The sequence below is a fragment of the Anomaloglossus baeobatrachus genome, chromosome 6, assembly GCF_048569485.1.
Source record: "Anomaloglossus baeobatrachus isolate aAnoBae1 chromosome 6, aAnoBae1.hap1, whole genome shotgun sequence".
NCBI classification, from domain to species: domain Eukaryota; kingdom Metazoa; phylum Chordata; class Amphibia; order Anura; family Aromobatidae; genus Anomaloglossus; species Anomaloglossus baeobatrachus.
The window spans coordinates 351,442,887-351,462,337 of NC_134358.1; the positions used below are offsets into that span (position 1 = coordinate 351,442,887).

The following is a 19,451-nucleotide window of genomic DNA, read 5'->3' on the forward strand; positions in this document are numbered from 1 at the left end:
TATATATATATATATATATATATATATATATATATAAATAATCTTTTATTTTGTTCCATGGGGAAGTTTTCTCTTTTTCTTTGCAGTACCCTACAAATATAACACTTTTGGTTAGAAATGTTTCTTCAATTTTTAAGCTACCTTTTTATTGGAGCAGTAATTACATTTTTGCAACATTATTTTAAAATGATACAATAAATGCACCAACTGATCTGTCTCAAGAATAACATATTCCTACTAATTTTTGAAGAACGGTGTAAAATCTAAAAAAAAATGCTTTTTTTTATGTCATAAAGTTAATGCATGGTCCTTAATAAATTCCCCCCATTATATACTAGGGCTGGACCAGCTCATGTGGCAAAAACATTCACTAGTGTATATTTCCATTTATTAATGATTGAGTTCAGAAATTAATACACCTACTCTTCACTCTATCACACTGGACAACTACGCTAGCCTCAAGCATACTACATTAAATCTAAAGCATATACACTTCTACTCACTTTACCCATTTAAGATCATAAAATGGTCATTGTGTGGCCCTTTGTTCAAATGGTTTGGTAGGATAAACTTTATTTTGATCAAAGCTCTACATTGACTACCTGTAAGAAGAAAGAAAAATTCTTCAATTAACTTACCTGTCTATTCCATATATATAAACAACTGAAAACATCTCACAAAAAGCTATAATCAGCAATGGTATGGATCCAGCAAAACCATCAAACAGGGCCAGCCAGTAATTCCCAGACTGCAGCACGAATATAAGTGCAATCAAAAAAGAAACTGCACAGATTGTTCCTAAAAAAAAAATAAAACAGAAATAATTATGCTCTGAATGTTTCATATTTGTAGTAATTCAACTTCTTTTCCACTTCTTAATTTTTTTTATTTCTGGCTCTTGTGCCTGAGCCATCATTGTACAAAACAGGTATGTGCCCATGATCCGGACATGTAGGTGGCATCCTGGACACAGCATGTCTTCTCCTGTGGGGCTGCGAGTGCACTCCTCAGGAAACTACAGCTGCCCATGCCCGCTATCAGAGTTTGACCCCACGCAATGCCACACCGCATGTCAATTTATGCTGTGGTAAAAACAAGCACAGTGAGCATGGGATTTCTAGAAATCCCATCCTCTGTGCTTGTACTGTATTACACAGCGGTTTGGACTAAGTCAAAACACGCTACATCCAAAATGCTGTGAACACTGATCGTGGGCCCACAGCCTAATAGTACAGAAGTTTGCACGAAAAACCTGCTAAATTTCTGTATTTTATATCATCGGGTGAGAATTGATTAAAGCTTTTTAATTCTATGTTTCCACAATATGTCATGAATATTTAGTCAGTGTATCACATCGGCAGCCACCATAATTATTAGAATTACCGTAACTTTGTAGTTGCTGTTTTTTCCCAGAACCAAACCACTTTGTACCCAATGCTGTGTTCGTACTGTTTCAGGGAACAGTGATTGTCGAGTGGTTGTGTGCCGCCCCCGTGCCAGCAGCCGGTGCTGCTCTGATCCGGACCCGCTGTGTGGCTCGAGGGATCCTGTGGACCCGGTGGTCACGCGGACACACCGAATGAAAAAAGGGACTTGGTTGACCGTATTCGGTTCGTGATGCCACCCACGGTGTGTGGTGAAGTAGGTCACCACTGCTGCTGTTGTGGGATACCCAGGGGAGATGTAATAGCAGCCTGATGTTAACCCTCCGTGGTTAGGGATGGTTGCCCTGGGGCCCAGTGTCTCTGTGCAGGGTATGGCGATGGCAGGGGCCTGCGTGTCCGGACGTACCAGGGGATGTTTGGTTACTCACAAGTAAATGAATCACACGGGTTTTTTGGTAAACGAAGGTGCTGGTGGTTGGCCGCCATGGCCGGTTGTACTCCACCCGGGCTGGTGGTCGCCGTCTCTTCCTCTACACTGGTTGTGGTTGTGTGTTTGGACTTCCTGGTATGGAACATGGGAGTCCACTCCCGGCTTTCTGTGTGCCTGAGGAGCCGTGCCTGCTGACGCTGACCCGTGGGATCTATGGGCCCTGGCGGTTGCCCTATCCCTATCTGTGGGTGGTTGTCTGCTTTTGGGACTTTGGTTGGGACAGGACCTGTAATCCTGCCCTCAATCAGTTGATTAGCTAGGCCGTTGGTTCCAGTCCTGGCTTCAGGGTCCGAGTACCCCCTCTGTGCACGGTTTCCGGTCGGGTCTCCGGTGTCGGTACCGGCGGGCTCCAACCCTGCTCCGGTCCTCCTCGGTTCTGCCGAGCCATCTTCCCATCTCCTGCTGACGGAGACCACCGTCTGCCACCTAGAAAAGGTACCAGAGCTCCGAGCCTGGCACCGTTCAACTTGAACTCCTCCTCTGCTGGAGCTACACCTAGCTCCAGCCCACACTCCTCTCAACTTGAACTCCAACTTAGTCTGTTTGCTTCACTGCTTAACTGACTAGAACTGTTTGTTTTCCCGCCCCGGGCTGTCTAGATCCCTAGGTGGGCGTTCCCTAACCGCCTGGTCTCGCCCACTGGTGGGCCTGTCTTGCCCTGAGGGGGGTGACTAGGGTATCAGGTCGGCTGTATGTGACCTAGGTGAGGGATGGTGTTGTGCAGGGGCCTATTGTGTGACTACTTGGTTTTGCCAGGGCGTCACATTCCCCCTTGGTTTAATACAGACTGTCCACGGGCTGTCCGACCACCAACATTTGTTTAACAGGAACTGAAAAGAGAAAAAAGAATGTTTTACAAGTATAATAACAGTGGTACATTTTGTTTTTCTTCCCTTACGGGAGGCACTTTTTTTAAACGTTACACATGCAAACCGGGACGGGATGGACCGGGTCCTTCTCACCTCACCCCCACCCAAAACAACCTGCCCCCTGGTGCCACCGCTAAGCAATGGTGCGCATCCCTTGCTCAAGTCCAGGACAGGTCCGGGTGTTGCCCTTATGGGCCGGGTAAAAAGTTCCTTACCCGGCAGTCTTTTTCAAGGGCCCGATGTCCAGGGGATTCCTGACCCGGAGGGTAGTCACCGGTTTTGGTGGTGACTGGGCCTCGGGCGACTCTACCGCAGGCCCTTCCTCCAATCAGCCTCTCCAGAGACTGCAGCAGGGTGAGAAGGTTGATCAGGGATTATTTACAAGGCCCAACAGTTTTTGGCTTGGCCTGCCAGTTCACGGCCATGGTGTCCCTTTTTTAAAACTTTTCAAGACATTACAACTTTTAACTGTAAACGGTGTACGGTCCCAACGGGGGACTCACTCTTGGGGTAGCCAGGATTTCGCTACCTAACTTTCAATCAGGTGAATTATACGGTCAATTGGAATTCATCGACACACACACAAGACTATGTACACAGCAAGTGGGCACCACTCACTAAACGTCAGTTTCCCTATATCTGAGGGGTGGGCATCCCACGTTGGGACATGTGGACCGTCTTAGCTCCCTGCTCTCACTGGGGACTAAGGGGGTAGAATTAAATACGGGTTCCTCTGCCCTAATGTCAGGTACAGCTGGCAGGGATCTACGGGGGCGTGGTGTAGGTGCAAGGGCTTCCCTGGGTGCAGGTGGTGGTGTATTGTTGACAGGCTTCTCTGGCTCCATATCTTCCACAGGTTGTGGGAACATTATCACAGGAACAATCACCACTCCATTCTGCATAGGCCAATCAGCCGGGAAGTCACCCATGACAGTGTGGATCACCCCCTTCGCTTTCTCCGTGTCCTGCGTGGGAGCGGGAACCTTCTCCGCCATCTTCAGGGGTTCTGGACACTTCTTCAGGTAGTCCCTTCAAACAGTGGTCATAGTCTTTCCCTGGTCACGACTGACGAGATACGTTTTCTGATCTCCCCCATCCAGCGGGTTGGACAACATAAGGGGTCTTTTCCCACTGGTCATCTAGCTTGTGCAGTCTTCTCTTCCTATTTAATACTACATCTCCAGGTTTGAAGGGAGCAGCCTGGGCTTGTCTGTTGAAATGCTGCTCCTGCTTCTCCCTGCTCTGGCACAGGTTCCTTTCTACGTACTCTAGGATCTGCCAATACTGTTTCTGGGGCTTGGCATCCCAATTGGCAGTTGGGGAAATGGTCTCAGGCACTTCGACATCCAACTCCAGATCTACCGGCAATCTCCCGGGCATTGCCCTCATCAAGTATGCGGGTGTGCATCTAGTGGAACTGCTAGGAATATTGTTGTACATGTCCACCAAGTAAGGCAGTTTTTCGGACCACAGGTTCCGCTCCTCGAGGGGCAGGGTCTTGAGAAGATTGAGGACCATATAGTTCATTTTCTCGCACATCCCGTTAGGGCGTGGTCCGGATTTTCTTACATCCGTATAAGTTGCAGAATTCTTGGAAGATCTCCACTTCAAAGGCAGGGCCCCGGTCTGTAAGCACCTTCTCCGGGTAACCATGCGGCCGGCAGAAGTATGCCTGAAAGGCCCTTGCTGCGGTACGAGCCATTAAATCCTTGACGGGCACCACCACCATGAAGCTGGAGTAGTGGTCCACGATGGTAAGGGCATACGTGTAGCCACTCCGGATGGGCGCGAGTTTGACATGGTCCAAGGCAACCAGCTCCAATGGCTGACGGGTAATGATTGGCTGTAGTGGGGCCTTCTGACTGGTTCCATCCCGTCTTCTTAGCGTGCAGGGACCAAACTCCCTGCACCATGCCTCGATGGACTCTCTCATCCCGCTCCAGTAGAAGCGCTCCCTCAGTAGCATCTCCAACTTTTTCCAGCCGAAATGTCCAGCCCCGTTGTGATAAGCCTTCAAGACCATTTGTACATATGATTGCGGAACCACGAGCTGGCAGACCTTCTGGTGCATCTTCGGGTTAGTCGGCCCTCTGTACAGCTTGCCCTGCTGCAGGTACAAGCGGTCTCTTTCTTTCCACAGCCGCTGTGCCTCCGCTGGGGAAGTGGGTGTTAACCTGGAACCATTTTGAGAGATCATTATCTTGACCAACTGGACCGCAGGCTCCTGATCTTGGGCCTCCTGCCACCCATGGCGAGGTAATGGGTCGAAGGTTACCTGCTGCTGGCCAACATACAGTTTTCCGTCTTTCCCATCCTCCGGCTGATGGAACGCGGGTAGTTCAATCTCTTCCAGTTTATCTTCATCTAACCCTCCGTCAGATAGCTGCGGCATCCGGGACAACGCATCCGCATTGGTATTCTTGTGACCGGCTCTGTACTTCATGGTGAAATCATAGTTCGCTAGCCGGGCCACCCAGCGTTGTTCCAGGGCCCCTAGATTCGCCGTGTCCAGGTGGGTCAGAGGATTATTGTCCGTATAGGCCAGTCATGGTGAACCTTTTACAGGCCGAGTGCCCAAACTGTAGCCCTAAACCCAATTTTTTTTATGAAGTGCCAACCAATCCTATAATGTAAATAATTAATTGTAACCTTACCTTTGCCGTCTTCTCTTCAGCAGGGGGCATCACGCTTATGCTTACCACACATTGAAGCTGAGCCCCTGCCCTTTCCAGACACAGCATTTGGATTGATCTTTCTGGAAATAATTGCAGCATATTAGACAGAGATTTTAGCCTGGAATGCAATCAGATGTCACCCTGTAATCCACATCTACATTTCAAAGTCTGAACATCTTGAAATCCCATAAAGACGTGCGAGTTGCTCCCCTCCCCTTTCATTGTGTAGTTCTGTCCCCCTTCCTGGGCCACTTCCTGGTAAACATGTCCCCCATCCTGATATATATTTCCTACATTCTGGTATATTTGTCCCCATCATGGCCCCATCCTGGTAAATATACCTCATCCTGGTAAATATCCTCCATCCTGGTAAATGTACCTTATTCTGGCATGTTCCCCCATACTGGTAAATGTACCCCATCCTGACATATTGCCCATCCTTGTAAATGTTCCCCCATCCCGGCATGTACCCCATTTCTGGTAAATGTCCTCCATCCTGGTAAATGTTCCCAATCCTAGTTAATTTACCCCCATCCAAGTAAATGTACTGTTATGATCCGGAACCATGGAAGATCACCACAAATCATTGGCAAAAAGGTGACAAGAGCCTTGGCAACTAATCTGGCCGCCATTCCCTTACTAACCAACACAACTAGAAGTAGCCGAGGGGTGAACTAACATCCTGTGCACCGCGAACCCAGTCGGAGAACTAACTATCCTAAAGGTAGGAAAGATGAATAACTCTCTGCCTCAGAAAATAGACAAGAATAGCAAGCCCCCCACACTCAAAGACTGCGGTGATATAGGAAAAAACACAATACACAGGTAGATGACAGGATTAGCAAAAGGTGAGGCCCCCGCTGACTAAAATAGGAAAGGACAGGAAAGGGACTGATGGTAGCCAGAGAAAAACCCTGCAAAATACCAACTTCCTGATAGTACAAAAAGGCCCTCAGATCGCTCGATCTGAACTCCGTCCTATACCAGGTGCCCTTGTCATACCAATGAACAGAAAACAAGAATTATAACAAATTCAACAAGCCATAAACACATGGACCCAAAGGAGCTATACTCCACACAGAACTGCAGGGAGTTCCTCAACAATCCACTGAGGGGAAAAATCCCTGGAAGGAAATAAACTGAAACCAACCACAACAAATGACAAACCCAGATAAGCAAAAGAACCAGGCAATAAATAAAGAGCAAGAACTTATCTGGAGTGGAAGTGATGTAGAGCAGGATTAAGCAGGCTAGAGATACAAAGAACAACTGACATCCGGCAACAGCCTGCAATCAGACCAGGACTTAAATAAGCAGAGAGTTAGGAAAGGAAACACCCACTGCACAACCCACCTGGTCTCTGTCCAAACCCTTCCTGGCCACCAGAGGGAGCCTCCCAAGACATAACTAACATTCACAACAGTACCCCCCCCTTGAGGAGGGGTCACCGAACCCTCACCAACGCCACCGGGTCGCTCGGGATGAGCATGATGGAAGGCGCGAACCAACCTGTCCGCATGAATGTCAGAAGCCACAACCCAAGAGTTATCCTCCTGCCCATAACCCTTCCATTTCACAAGGTACTGAAGCTGACGCCTACTGCGACGGGAATCCAGAATTTTTTCAACCTCATACTCCAGATCCCCTTGTACCAAAACAGGGTCAGGAGGCGCTGCTGCAGGAACTGCCGGCTCCACATGTTTCTTCAACAAGGACTTATGGAAGACATTGTGAATCTTAAATGACGCAGGCAGAGTCAAACGGAAAGATACAGGATTTATAATCTCCGAAATCTTATAAGGTCCAATAAATCTGGGCTTAAATTTAGGAGATGGAACTCTCATAGGAATATTTTTAGAGGACAACCACACCATGTCCCCTACTTTAAACCGGGGACCAACAGTCCGACGCCGGTTGGCAAACTTTTGGGCAGTTTCTTGGGACTGAAACAATTTATCCACTACCTGCCCCCAAATCTGCTGCATTCTGTCGACCACCGAATCCACCCCCGGACAGTCAGACGCCTCAAGCTGCCCTGAGAGGAACCTAGGGTGATACCCAAAATTGCAGAAAAAGGGGGACACCAACGTGGTAGAGCTAGCTCTTTTGTTAAGGGCAAATTCAGCCAAAGGCAAAAACGAAACCCAGTCATCCTGATCCGCAGAAACAAAACACCGTAAATAGGTCTCCAGGGTCTGGTTAGTAGTTTTTCGTTTGTGAACCCTCCCCAACCACACCTATTGCCAATCCATATCATACGCATAAATAGCCTGGGTCTCAGCTTCCCATACACGGTAGGTTTTTTAACTGCATGAGAGGACACACACAAGCTAGGGACCCCAACGTAGAGAAATACTTTGGCGTAGTGTTGGGGCTCTATTGCATTGATCAATTCAGTAGCTAAATTTCTCTTGATTCATATGTTCATGGCAGTAATGCAGATTCCATTTTTCACATTTTCACTCTTACATATAGCTATTGGATTTTTCAAGTCAGTATTCACACAGCAGTTTCTGCTATTTCATGTATTCCCCTTACATAGTCACTGGTGTGCATACCTTATCTCCCCATAGTGATGTTTTTTTAGGTTTTTGCACCCAGTTCAGACTTAGAATGGTGTTCCAAACGTTATTCCTTATTGTTAGTAGTTTTTCGTTTGCGAACCCTCCCCAACCACACCTATTGCCAATCCATATCATACGCATAAATAGCCTGGGTCTCAGCTTCCCATACACGGTAGGTTTTTTAACTGCATGAGAGGACACACACAAGCTAGGGACCCCAACGTAGAGAAATTCTTTGGCGTAGTGTTGGGGCTCTATTGCATTGATCAATTCAGTAGCTAAATTCCTCTTGATTCATATGTTCATGGCAGTAATGCAGATTCCATTTTTCACATTTTCACTCTTACATATAGCTATTGGATTTTTCAAGTCAGTATTCACACAGCAGTTTCTGCTATTTCATGTATTCCCCTTACATAGTCACTGGTGTGCATACCTTATCTCCCCATGGTTAGCCCTTTCAGTCTGACCGTTGGTCTGAGGATGAAACGCCGAGGAGAAAGACAGCTGAACACCTAATTTGGAGAAAAAAATCCTCCAAAACCTGGATACAAACTGCACCCCTCTGTCAGAAACAATGTTTTTGGGAATACCATGCAAACGGACAACATGTTGCAAAAACAAAGGCACCAACTCTGATGAAGACGGCAACTTAGATAGGGGAACCAAGTGGACCATCTTGGAGAATCTGTCACAGATCACCCAAATCACAGTCCTTTTCTGAGAGACGGGAAGCTCTGAAATAAAATCCATAGAGATGTGCGTCCAAGGTTTCTTAGGTACAGGCAAAGGCAATAATAGCCCACTAGAACGTGAACAACAGGGCTTGGACCTAGAACAAACTCTACACGACTGCACAAAACGACGAACATCTCGGGACAGGGAAGGCCACCAAAAAGAGCGTCTCACAAGATCCCGACTACCAAAAATGCCAGGATGACCCGCCAAAACAGAGCAATGAACCTCAGAGGCAACTCGGTCTCTCCATTGGTCTGGGACAAATAGTTTCCCTTTAGGACATCTCTCAGGTTTATCCCTCTGAAATTCCGCCAGTGCCAACCGCAGATCAGGCGAAATAGCCGAGAAAACTACACCATCATTCAGGATAGTAGACGGTTCGACAACCTCCAAAGAGTCTGCGCAGAAACTCCTGGAAAGGGCATCGGCCTTAACATTCTTGGTGCCCGGCAAAAAAGAGACCACAAAATTAAACCGGGTAAAAAACAAAGCCCACCTGGCCTGCCGAGGATTCAACCTCTTGGCCGATTCCAGATAGAGGAGATTCTTGTGGTCCGTAAGCACCACAACTTGATGCCTAGCCCCCTCCAACCAATGCCTCCACTCTTCAAATGCCCACTTCATAGCCAATAATTCCCGGTTCCCCACATCATAATTCCATTCAGAAGGAGCAAACTTCCGAGAGAAAAAGGCACAGGGCTTAAGTTTACCCGAAGTAGCATCTCGTTGAGACAGAACAGCACCTGCTCCGATCTCTGAGGCATCGATCTCAACTTGAAATGGGCGAGACACATCAGGTTGCTGCAGAACTGGGGCAGAAGTGAATCGCCTTTTAAGCTCCTGGAAGGCCACAATAGCCTCAGGGGTCCAATGCTCAGCATCAGCTCCCTTCTTTGTCAAATCTGTCAGAGGTTTGACAATGGCAGAAAAATTGGCTATAAATTTACGGTAAAAATTAGCAAACCCCAAAAACCACTGCAGGGATTTTAGAGAAGTCGGTTGCACCCAGTCGTAAATAGCCTGAACCTTAACCGGGTCCATTTCAATAGCGGAGGGAGACAGGATGAAGCCCAAAAAGGAAATCCTTTGCACCCCAAAGAGGCACTTTGACCCCTTAACGTACAGTGCATTATCCTTAAGTATCTGAAAAACCTCCCGTACTTGCCCCACATGAGAGTCCCAATCATCAGAAAAAATCAAGATGTCATCCAAATACACAATCAAAAATTTACCAATAAGGTCCCGAAAAATATCATTCATGAAGGCCTGGAAGACGGAGGGTGCATTAGTGAGCCCAAAAGGCATCACTAGGTACTCAAAATGCCCCTCAGGGGTATTATAAGCTGTCTTCCATTCATCAACCTCCTTAATACGGATGAGATTATACGCACCCTTGAGATCCAGTTTCGAAAACCATTTGGCACTCTGCACTCTAGAAAACAGATCAGACATCAGAGGCAAAGGGTACTGATATTTGACTGTAATTTTATTAAGAAGACGGTAATCAATACAAGGCCTCAACGAACCATCTTTCTTAGCAACAAAGAAGAAGCCAGCACCCAAAGGAGAAGATGAGGGCCGAATGTGCCCCTTCTCCAATGATTCTCTGATGTATGACCGCATGGCATCATGTTCGGGCACAGACAAGTTGAAAATCCGCCCCTTGGGAAATTTACAACCAGGCACCAACTCAATGGCACAGTCACAGTCCCGGTGTGGGGGCAGAGAATCAGATTCCTGGTCATTAAATACATCACGGAAATCAGACAAGAAAGCCGGAACATCAACTGCCTGAGCAGACGTGGACGACACGGAAAGGTCCTGATGCAAACCTTGACAACCCCAACTAACTACCGACAAGGATCTCCAGTCAAGAACCGGATTATGGGTCTGCAACCACGGAAATCCTAGTACCAAGGTATCCTGTAGATTATGCAATACTAAAAATGTACAAGTTTCCTGATGCGCTGGTGCAACTCTCATAGGCACCTGGGTCCAAAATTGGGGTTTATGTTCTGCCAAAGGGGTAGCATCAATGCCCCTTAAAGGAATAGGAGTTTGCAAAGGAACCATGGGGAAACCACAATCCCTAGCAAACCCAAAATCCATCAAATTGAGCGCTGCCCCTGAGTCCACAAAGGCAAATGCAGAAAAGGAAGACAATGAGCAAATCAATGTGACAGACAAAAGAAACTTTGGTTGCAAAGAACCCACAGTAACAGAAGTAGCCAATCTCCTTTCATGTTTAGGGCAGACAGAGATGTTATGAGAAGCGTCTCCACAATAGAACCACAGTCTATTCTTCCGTCTGAACCCCTGCCGACTAGCATTAGAAAGGACCCTATCACACTCCATAGGCTCCAAAGGCTGTTCCACAGGCACAAAACCAGCAGGTATCTTCCTGCGCTCACGTAAACGCCTATCAATCTGAATGGCCAAGGTCATAGAGGCATCAAGACCAGAAGGGACGGGAAATCCTACCAAGATGAGCAACACGCTCACCCAATTCATCCATGCTAGACAAAAGAAATCTTCCACAGAACCCAAAGAAGAAGAGGAAAAACACCAAAAAAAAAAAAATTCTCAGCAGCTTTTTTTTTTTTTTTTTTTCCTTCTTAAGAGTACCCTTTAAATTTGTTTGGCCGGATGTACTGTTATGATCCGGAACCATGGAAGATCACCACAAATCATTGGCAAAAAGGTGACAAGAGCCTTGGCAACTAATCTGGCCGCCATCCCCTTACTAACCAACACAACTAGAAGTAGCCGAGGGGTGAACTAACATCCTGTGCACCGCGAACCCAGCCGGAGAACTAACTATCCTAAAGGTAGGAAAGATAAATAACTCTCTGCCTCAGAAAATAGACAAGAATAGCAAACCCCCCACACTCAAAGACTGCGGTGATATAGGAAAAAACACAATACACAGGTAGATGACAGGATTAGCAAAAGGTGAGGCCCCCGCTGACTAAAATAGGAAAGGACAGGAAAGGGACTGATGGTAGCCAGAGAAAAACCCTGCAAAATACCAACTTCCTGATAGTACAAAAAGGCCCTCAGATCGCTCGATCTGAACTCCGTCCTATACCAGGTGCCCTTGTCATACCAATGAACAGAAAACAAGAATTATAACAAATTCAACAAGCCATAAACACATGGACCCAAAGGAGCTATACTCCACACAGAACTGCAGGGAGTTCCTCAACAATCCACTGAGGGGAAAAATCCCTGGAAGGAAATAAACTGAAACCAACCACAACAAATGACAAACCCAGATAAGCAAAAGCACCAGGCAATAAATAAAGAGCAAGAACTTATCTGGAGTGGAAGTGATGTAGAGCAGGATTAAGCAGGCTAGAGATACAAAGAACAACTGACATCCGGCAACAGCCTGCAATCAGACCAGGACTTAAATAAGCAGAGAGTTAGGAAAGGAAACACCCACTGCACAACCCACCTGATCTCTGTCCAAACCCTTCCTGGCCACCAGAGGGAGCCTCCCAGCAGCCAAGACATAACTAACATTCACAACAGTACCCCTTCCTGGTAAATGTTCCCCTTCCTGGTAAATGTTCCCCTTCCTGATAAATGTACCCTATCGTGGCATGTTTCTTCCATCCTGGCATGCATGTTTCCTCCATCCTGGCATGCATCCCCCCCATCCTGGCATGCATGTTTCCTCTATCCTGGCATGCATGTTTCCTCTATACTGGCATGTATGTTTTCCCCATCCTGGCATGCATTTTTCCTCCATCCTGGCATGCACGTTTCCCCCCATCCTGGCATGCATGTTTTCCCCCATCCTGCCATGCATGTTTTCCCCATACTGGCATGCATGTTTCCCCATCCTGGCATGCATGTTTCCCCATCCTGGCATGTATGTTTCCTCCATCCTGGCATGCAGGTTTCCCCATCCTGGCATGCAGGTTTCCTCCATCCTGGCATGCATGTTTCCTCCATCATGGCATGCATGTTTCCTCCATCCTGGCATGCATGTTTTCTCCATCCTGGCATGCATGTTTCCTCCATCCTGGCATGCATATTTCCTCCATCCTGGCATGCATTGTTCCCCATCCTGGCATGCATTGTTCCCCATCCTGGCATGCATGTCATCCCCCCATGCTGGCAAGTGCGTTCTCCCACCCTCACCCCATGCTGTTATGTGCGTTCTCCCACCCCCACCCCATGCTGTCATGTGCGTTCTCCCTCCCCCACCCCCACCCCATGCTGTCATGTGCGTTCTCCCTCCCCCACCCTATGCTGTCATGTGCGTTCCCCCACCCCCACCCCATGCTGTCATGTGCGTTCCCCCACCCCCACCCCATGCTGTCATGTGCGTTCCCCCACCCCCACCCCATGCTGTCATGTGCGTTCCCCCACCCCCACCCCATGCTGTCATGTGCGTTCCCCCACCCCCACCCCATGCTGTCATGTGCGTTCTCCCTCCCCCACCCCCACCCTATGCTGTCATGTGTGTTCTCCCTCCTCCACCCCATGCTGTCATGTGCATTCTCCCTCCCCCACCCCATGCTGTCATGTGCGTTCCCCCACCCCCACCCCATGCTGTCATGTGCGTTACCCCACCCCCACCCCATGCTGTCATGTGCATTCCCCCACCCCATGCGGTCATGTGCGTTCCCCCTCCCCCCCATGCTGGCATGTGCGTTCTCCCACCCCCACCCCATGCTGGCATCTATGTTCTCCCACCCCCACCCCATGCTGGCATGTGTGTTCCCCCCCACCCCATGCTGGCATGTGCGTTCTCCCACCCCCACCCCATGCTGGCATGTGTGTTCCCCCCCACCCCATGCTGGCGCTGGCACTGGGCCCCTCATCCCCACCTTGGCACAGCCGCACACGCGTTATAAAAAAAAAAAAAAAAAAAAGCAACACACAACTTACCTTCCTGCACACGCTCCCCCGTGTGCGCCGCTGGGTTCCCATGTGGCCAGAAGATGTCATTACGCCGGCGCCGCTCGCTGACGCTCCTCTGTATCCTAGGCAACACACCAGCAGCCTGGGAGAGGAGGAGTGTCAGAGCGAGGTGAAATGTCTCCTCCGCTCCAACACAGTTTTGTTCTGCTGGCGCAACTGCACCAACAGATCAAACTGGCAGGATCAGGCGACAGCACGCGTGCCAGCAGAATGGGCTCTGTGTGCCCCTGGTGGCACGCGTGCCATAGGTTCGCCATCACTGGTATAGTCCATGAACTTCGCAGACGCTAGGTAATGCTTAAATCTCTCCATTATCGCCCAGATGAGTGCAAAGAACTCCAACTTGAAAGAGCTGTAATTCTCAGGATTTCTTTCCATCGGCCGGAGCTTCCTGCTTGCATAAGCAAACACCTTCTCCCTGCCATCTTGTGTGGCGCCCTGGACTAGCCAGGTCATCACAGGGACTACAACACAACACCCCCACCCTGAGATAGGCACATCAGCCAGATACAAAATCCTTGTTGCCTCCCTCCAGGGGCTGATGTCCACACCAGGTGGGGTTGAGCCAGGCGGTTGGCCCCACCCACTGAGGAGTTCACAGTCCTGGAGGCGGGAAAAGGAAGTCAGTCGGTCAGTGAGTAGGCGTCAGGAGAGGAGTAAAGTGGTAGTAGAGGAGCAAACTGACCGTGTCCAGGTACGTGGCCCGGGCACCAAGAGCAAGGTTGGCAGATGGTGGTGGCCGTCTGCAGGAGAGGCAGATCAACGCGGAACCGTAGGACCGGGGATGGGCGGTGGCCCGTCGGTACCGAACCGGGGAGCGAAGTGAAGCCAGCACAAACCGGCAGGGCCTGCGAACCCCGACCAGGCTTGGATTCACCGTTAAATAGGTCAAATCCGTCAGTGACCAGAACCCCAGGGGTTTCCTAACAGCCAAGACACGATTGAAGGCAACCGTCCAAACAGCAAAAGGGAAATACAGCTACCGCCACAGCTAGAGTTCCCAGGGCCAGAGTCTGCGGGCAAAAGGGCTCCTCCGGCGACAACTTGGCATCACGAACAGGATCTTACCATTCTACCGGCTGGTAGAAGTGCACCTTGTGTCCCGCCGGCGGTGTCCGGCCGAAAATTTTCAGAATCCGCCATCTTGGGCGCGAAGATTTTCCCGCTCGAGCGTCTACCCGAGCAGTGGAGGCGCGAAAGCCGAAGCTTCGCCCCCGAAGAGGAGGTGCTGAGAAAAGACCAAGTGGGGACATATGGCGTCCAGCCGCATGTAGACCGAGGGCATAAAAGCAGGGACGCCAGGACTCTGCCGCCATTTGGTTCCTGGAAAATACCGCTGCCAGTATGCACCATCCATCCGGTAACACCGCAGTCCCCGCGCCCGCGCCTGGTACCACAGCGTGGGTGGAGATCCGGACCGTTCAGCTGAGCAGCCACCTGCAGGTCCGAATGCAGCTGCTCCTGGAAGAGTGGGAGGCCGACATGGCGGACGTGGTGGCGGCCATACGGAGACGCGAGGTGGAGGAAGACTTGGAAGAGCGGGTAAGCGCCCCACGCCCCTGTGTTCCTACAGGATCGGTCGTCGCGGCTGAGGGGCCCGGTCTGTGCCCGCTCGCCCTGCTGCCTCCCCCGCTACCCGTGTTGGCTGTTGCCGCCCCGCCACTAGGCCCGCTACCCCTACAACCGGTAGCGGAACCCTGCCCATCCTCCCAAGCGGACCAGCCTGCAGCTGAAGCCCGCAGCCGCCCCGAGCCACTTCCCTGGAAGCTTAGAAGACATCACCCGTCGGCGAAGACGTACCAGTGGCACCAGACGTGACCGTGCCTAGTCCCGTTCCGGCTCCGGTAATCCGTCCCGTGCAGGAGGAGGCGGAGGTCAAGCGGGAGAGGACCCCTTTACCCATTCCCCACGCCTCGGCTGAGGCTGTGCCGGGTCGTTGCTGCAAGGCAGCGCCCCAGGCCATGTCACCGCGGGATCTTCCACCAAGGGCGCCAGTAGTGGGCAGTGTAGCGGAAGTCCCGCGGGGCCCGAGCTGCGCGCAGGGGCAAGCAGCAGCCCCTTGCTGGGACAGGGAACCGACCCCGCTAGGCCGAGAGATTGCGGAGAGGGAGAAGCGGAAGGCTGAGCTGATAGCCCGCACCATACAGGAAAAAGAGAGCCTCCGCAGAGCCACCTTCCGGGTACGGGGCCCGATCCACGAGTGGCAAGTAAGAAGATTTAACATCTGCCGGGGGTATGGATTTATCTTTGAGCCGGGCCTGGAGGCCGGAATGTTTGTGGCCCACCGGGACGTTAATGCCCATCTACCAGAGGGCCACCCGGGCTGTAACCTGCTCCCAGGCGATCTAGTAACGTACACGCGGCACTGTGGAGAGAGGGGCTGGTTTGCCCTGGATGCCAAGTTGAGAGGAGGCCAGGAGGCCCAAGAACCAGCCCAGCCCCCTCCTCCGGCCTGCGTTGTGGATCTGAAGTAAGGCAGCGGTCCCTCCGTTGCACCGTTGTCCCCGTTGGGACCACCAGTACTGTTACCTGTTAAATGAAAGTAATCAACCAGAGTTTTTACCTGATTGTCGACTGTGATTGATCCGGCCGTTGCCGGCAAGTAGTCACCGTAGGGACCCTTTGTACCGTTGCATAAGGAACTGCTTATGGACATGCCTGAGAACTAGCAGGGCACCCACAAACTGGTGGAATTGTAAATATGTTGGGCATGTTTCCGTTGCCGCCTCCGGAGAGGCTGATTTGGAGGATGGGCCTGGAGGAAAGAGATGGCCCAGGCCCGCCACTACCGTAACCGGTGGCGATCCTCCGGGGGTCAGGGGTCCCCCATTGACGTTGGGTCCTCTGATGTGACTGTAGGGTGCGAGACACCGTACCCGTTCCCGCTCGGGCAACCTAGATCTGGACTGGGGTCAAGGGGTGCTGCCCACTTCTTAGGGGCAGCATCAGGGCCAGGTTGTTTGGGTGGGAGAGCGGAAGCCGACCGTTATTAATAAAAATGTGTTTGTAACGTTAAAGTACCGTGCCTCCCGTTAAGGGAAGATTCATAATTATGCTTTTGTTGAATGTTTTCATATGTTTTATATCTTTTACAGTTGAAAAAATAAAAACTGGTGATGGACGGGCAGCCCGCGGACGCTCTGCATTTAACCAAGGGAGAATGTGGCGCCCTGGCCTAGCCAGGTCGTCACAGGGACTACAACACAACACCCCCACCCCGAGATAGGCACATCAGCCAGACACAAAATCCTTGTTGCTTCCCTCCAGGGGCTGATGTCCACACCAGGTGGGGTGGAGCCAGGCGGTTGGCCCCACCCACTGAGGAATTCACAGTCCTGGAGGCGGGAAAAGAAAGTCAGTCGGTCAGTGAGTAGGAGTCAGGAGAGGAGTAAAGTGGTAGTAGAGGAGCAAACTGACCGTGTCCGGGTACATGGCCCGGGCACCAAGAGCAAGGTTGGCAGACGGTGGTGGCCGTCTGCAGGAGAGGCAGATCAACGCGGAGCCGTAGGACCGGGGACGGGAGGTGGCCCATCGGTACCGAACCGGGGAGCGAAGTGAAGCCAGCACAAACCGGCAGGGCCTGCGGACCCCGACCAGGCTTGGAGTCGCCGTTAAATAGGTCAAATCCGTCAGTGACCGGAACCCCAGGGGATTCCTAACAGCCAAGACCCGATTGAAGGCAGCCGTCCAAACAGCAAAAGGGAAATACAGCTACCGCCACAGCTAGAGTTCCCAGGGCCAGAACCTGCGGGCAAAAGGGCTCCTCCGGCACATATACACACTGGGGAGCGGGTTACCGGTGGGAAGCCATCGGGACCGAACGTACACAAAAGGTGCAGGGAAAGGCTGCCACCACCAACCGTCCGGGAGAAGCCACAGCAGCCGGCTGCGGGATCCGTTCATCCAGCCGTTTGGTTTACCAGAGACTTTGCATTCATTTGTGGCTGAGTGAGTACTACCGTGTCATCTGGCACCGCGCTGCGCAGTCCAAGCGACCCTGCCCCTTGCCAACCCTGCCTCCCTGTCACCTCACCGGGTCCTGGGACCACCAACCCCCTACCCACGGAGGGGAGAGAAACATCCCAGCTGCTCCCTGCCATCGCTCCCGGGATCCCCGTCAATAGCAGCGGTGGTGCCCCAACCTCACCACAACCCATGGGTGGCGTCACGGACCAAATCCCCAAACCAAACTACCCCTTTCACTCATGGGCGAGGAGCGCCGCTCGAGTCCCCGGATCTGGCCCACCGCTCGAGCCACCGAGCAGCAGCAGCGCCGGACCAGAGCATGGTGAGCGCAGTGCCCCGCCGCCCGCGACACTTGCATCTGGGACAGGAAAGCACCAAAGCCCACATTGCTGGTGTCCGTGTAAACAATGAACGGGAGGCCGTAGTCTGGGTAGGCCAGGATCTCTTCTCCGGTTTAGGTCAACTTCAGCTGCTGAAAGGACTGTTCATGCTTCTCACCCCAAGTAAACGGGGGCCCAGGAGCCCTTCCAGTCTTAGTCTGCCCCACCAAGAGGTCTTGCATGGGGGGCTGCCATTTTGTTGTAGCCCTTGATGAAGTGGCGGTTGTAGCCCACTAAGCCTAGGAACTACCTCACTTCTTTAGCTGTGGTAGGCTTCGGCCAACTCTTGATGGCTGTGATCTTCTCGGGGTCTGGTGCCACACCTTCGGCACTCACCACATGCCCGAGGTACTGCACTTTGGGCTTCCAACAGATGGCACGTAAAGGGCTTCAGCTTCATCCCGTATTTGGAGAGAGCTTCGAACACTTCAGCAAGGTGTTCCAAATGGGCCTCATAGGTCCTGGAGCAGACGATGATGTCATCCAAATATAACAGGACCGTTTCAAAATTACGATGCCCCAGACAGAACTCCAGCAGCCTCTGGAAGGTTCCTGGTGCATTGCACAGCCCAAAAGGCATGCTATTGAACTCGCAGAGACCCATCGGGGTAGCAAAAGCAGTCTTCTTCCGGTCCTCTTCTGCAACGGACACCTGCCAGTAACCGCTTGTAAGATCAATAGTTGAGAAGTAATTTGCTGTTCTCAGTGTGGCCAGCGACTCCTCAATACGGGGGAGAGGGTACACATCCTTGTGAGTTGTCTGGTTAATCTTCCGATAGTCTACACACATTCTCATGGTGCCATCCTTCTTCTTCACCAGAACCAATGGAGCTGCCCAGGGACTGCAACTGTCACGGGTGACCCCTGCTTCCTTCATGCTTCTCAACATGTCTTTGGCGAACTGGTAGTGCGCAGGTGGGATCGGCCTGTATCTCTCTTTGATGGGTGGATGTGTACCAGTGGGATGTGGTGTTGGACCCCCTTGATCCTCCTGAAATCTAGCGGGTGTTTACTGAATACCTGCTCATACTCTTGCACTACCCTGTATACCCCCCTTTATGGTGTGCAGGTGTGGAGTCGGTGCCTACGTGTTAAGGCCCTGTCACACACAGAGATAAATCTGCGGCAAATCTGTGGTTGCAGTGAAATTGTGGACAATCAGTGCCAGGTTTGTGGCTGTGTACAAATGGAACAATATGTCCATGATTTCACTGCAACCACAGATCTGCCAAAGATTTATCTCTGTGTGTGACGGATCCTTAACTCTTGACACTGCTCCTCTAGCTGCGTTGATGAGTTGTCACTATCTGACTGTGATGTAGTGATAGGGGAGGCTGCTGCTTGGATGGCATCAGGGTCTACGGTGAATAGTTTAGCAATGGTGGCGTAACGGGGTAGCCTAACCTCTTCCTCTCCGCAATTCATCACTCTCACAGGCACTCTTCCCTT

At 51.0% G+C, this 19,451-nt stretch overlaps 1 protein-coding gene across 2 annotated transcripts in view; it reads right to left on the bottom strand.

The window, feature by feature from the left end:
- The window catches only part of SLC6A19 (solute carrier family 6 member 19), a 913,143-nt gene that overhangs the window by 82,144 nt on the left and 811,548 nt on the right, over nt 1–19,451 (bottom strand). For both annotated transcript variants that reach the window (XM_075315004.1, XM_075315002.1), the window contains one exon: nt 639–798. In XM_075315004.1, coding sequence (XP_075171119.1) covers nt 639–798 — 160 coding nt within the window. The remainder of the gene's footprint in view (nt 1–638; nt 799–19,451) is intronic.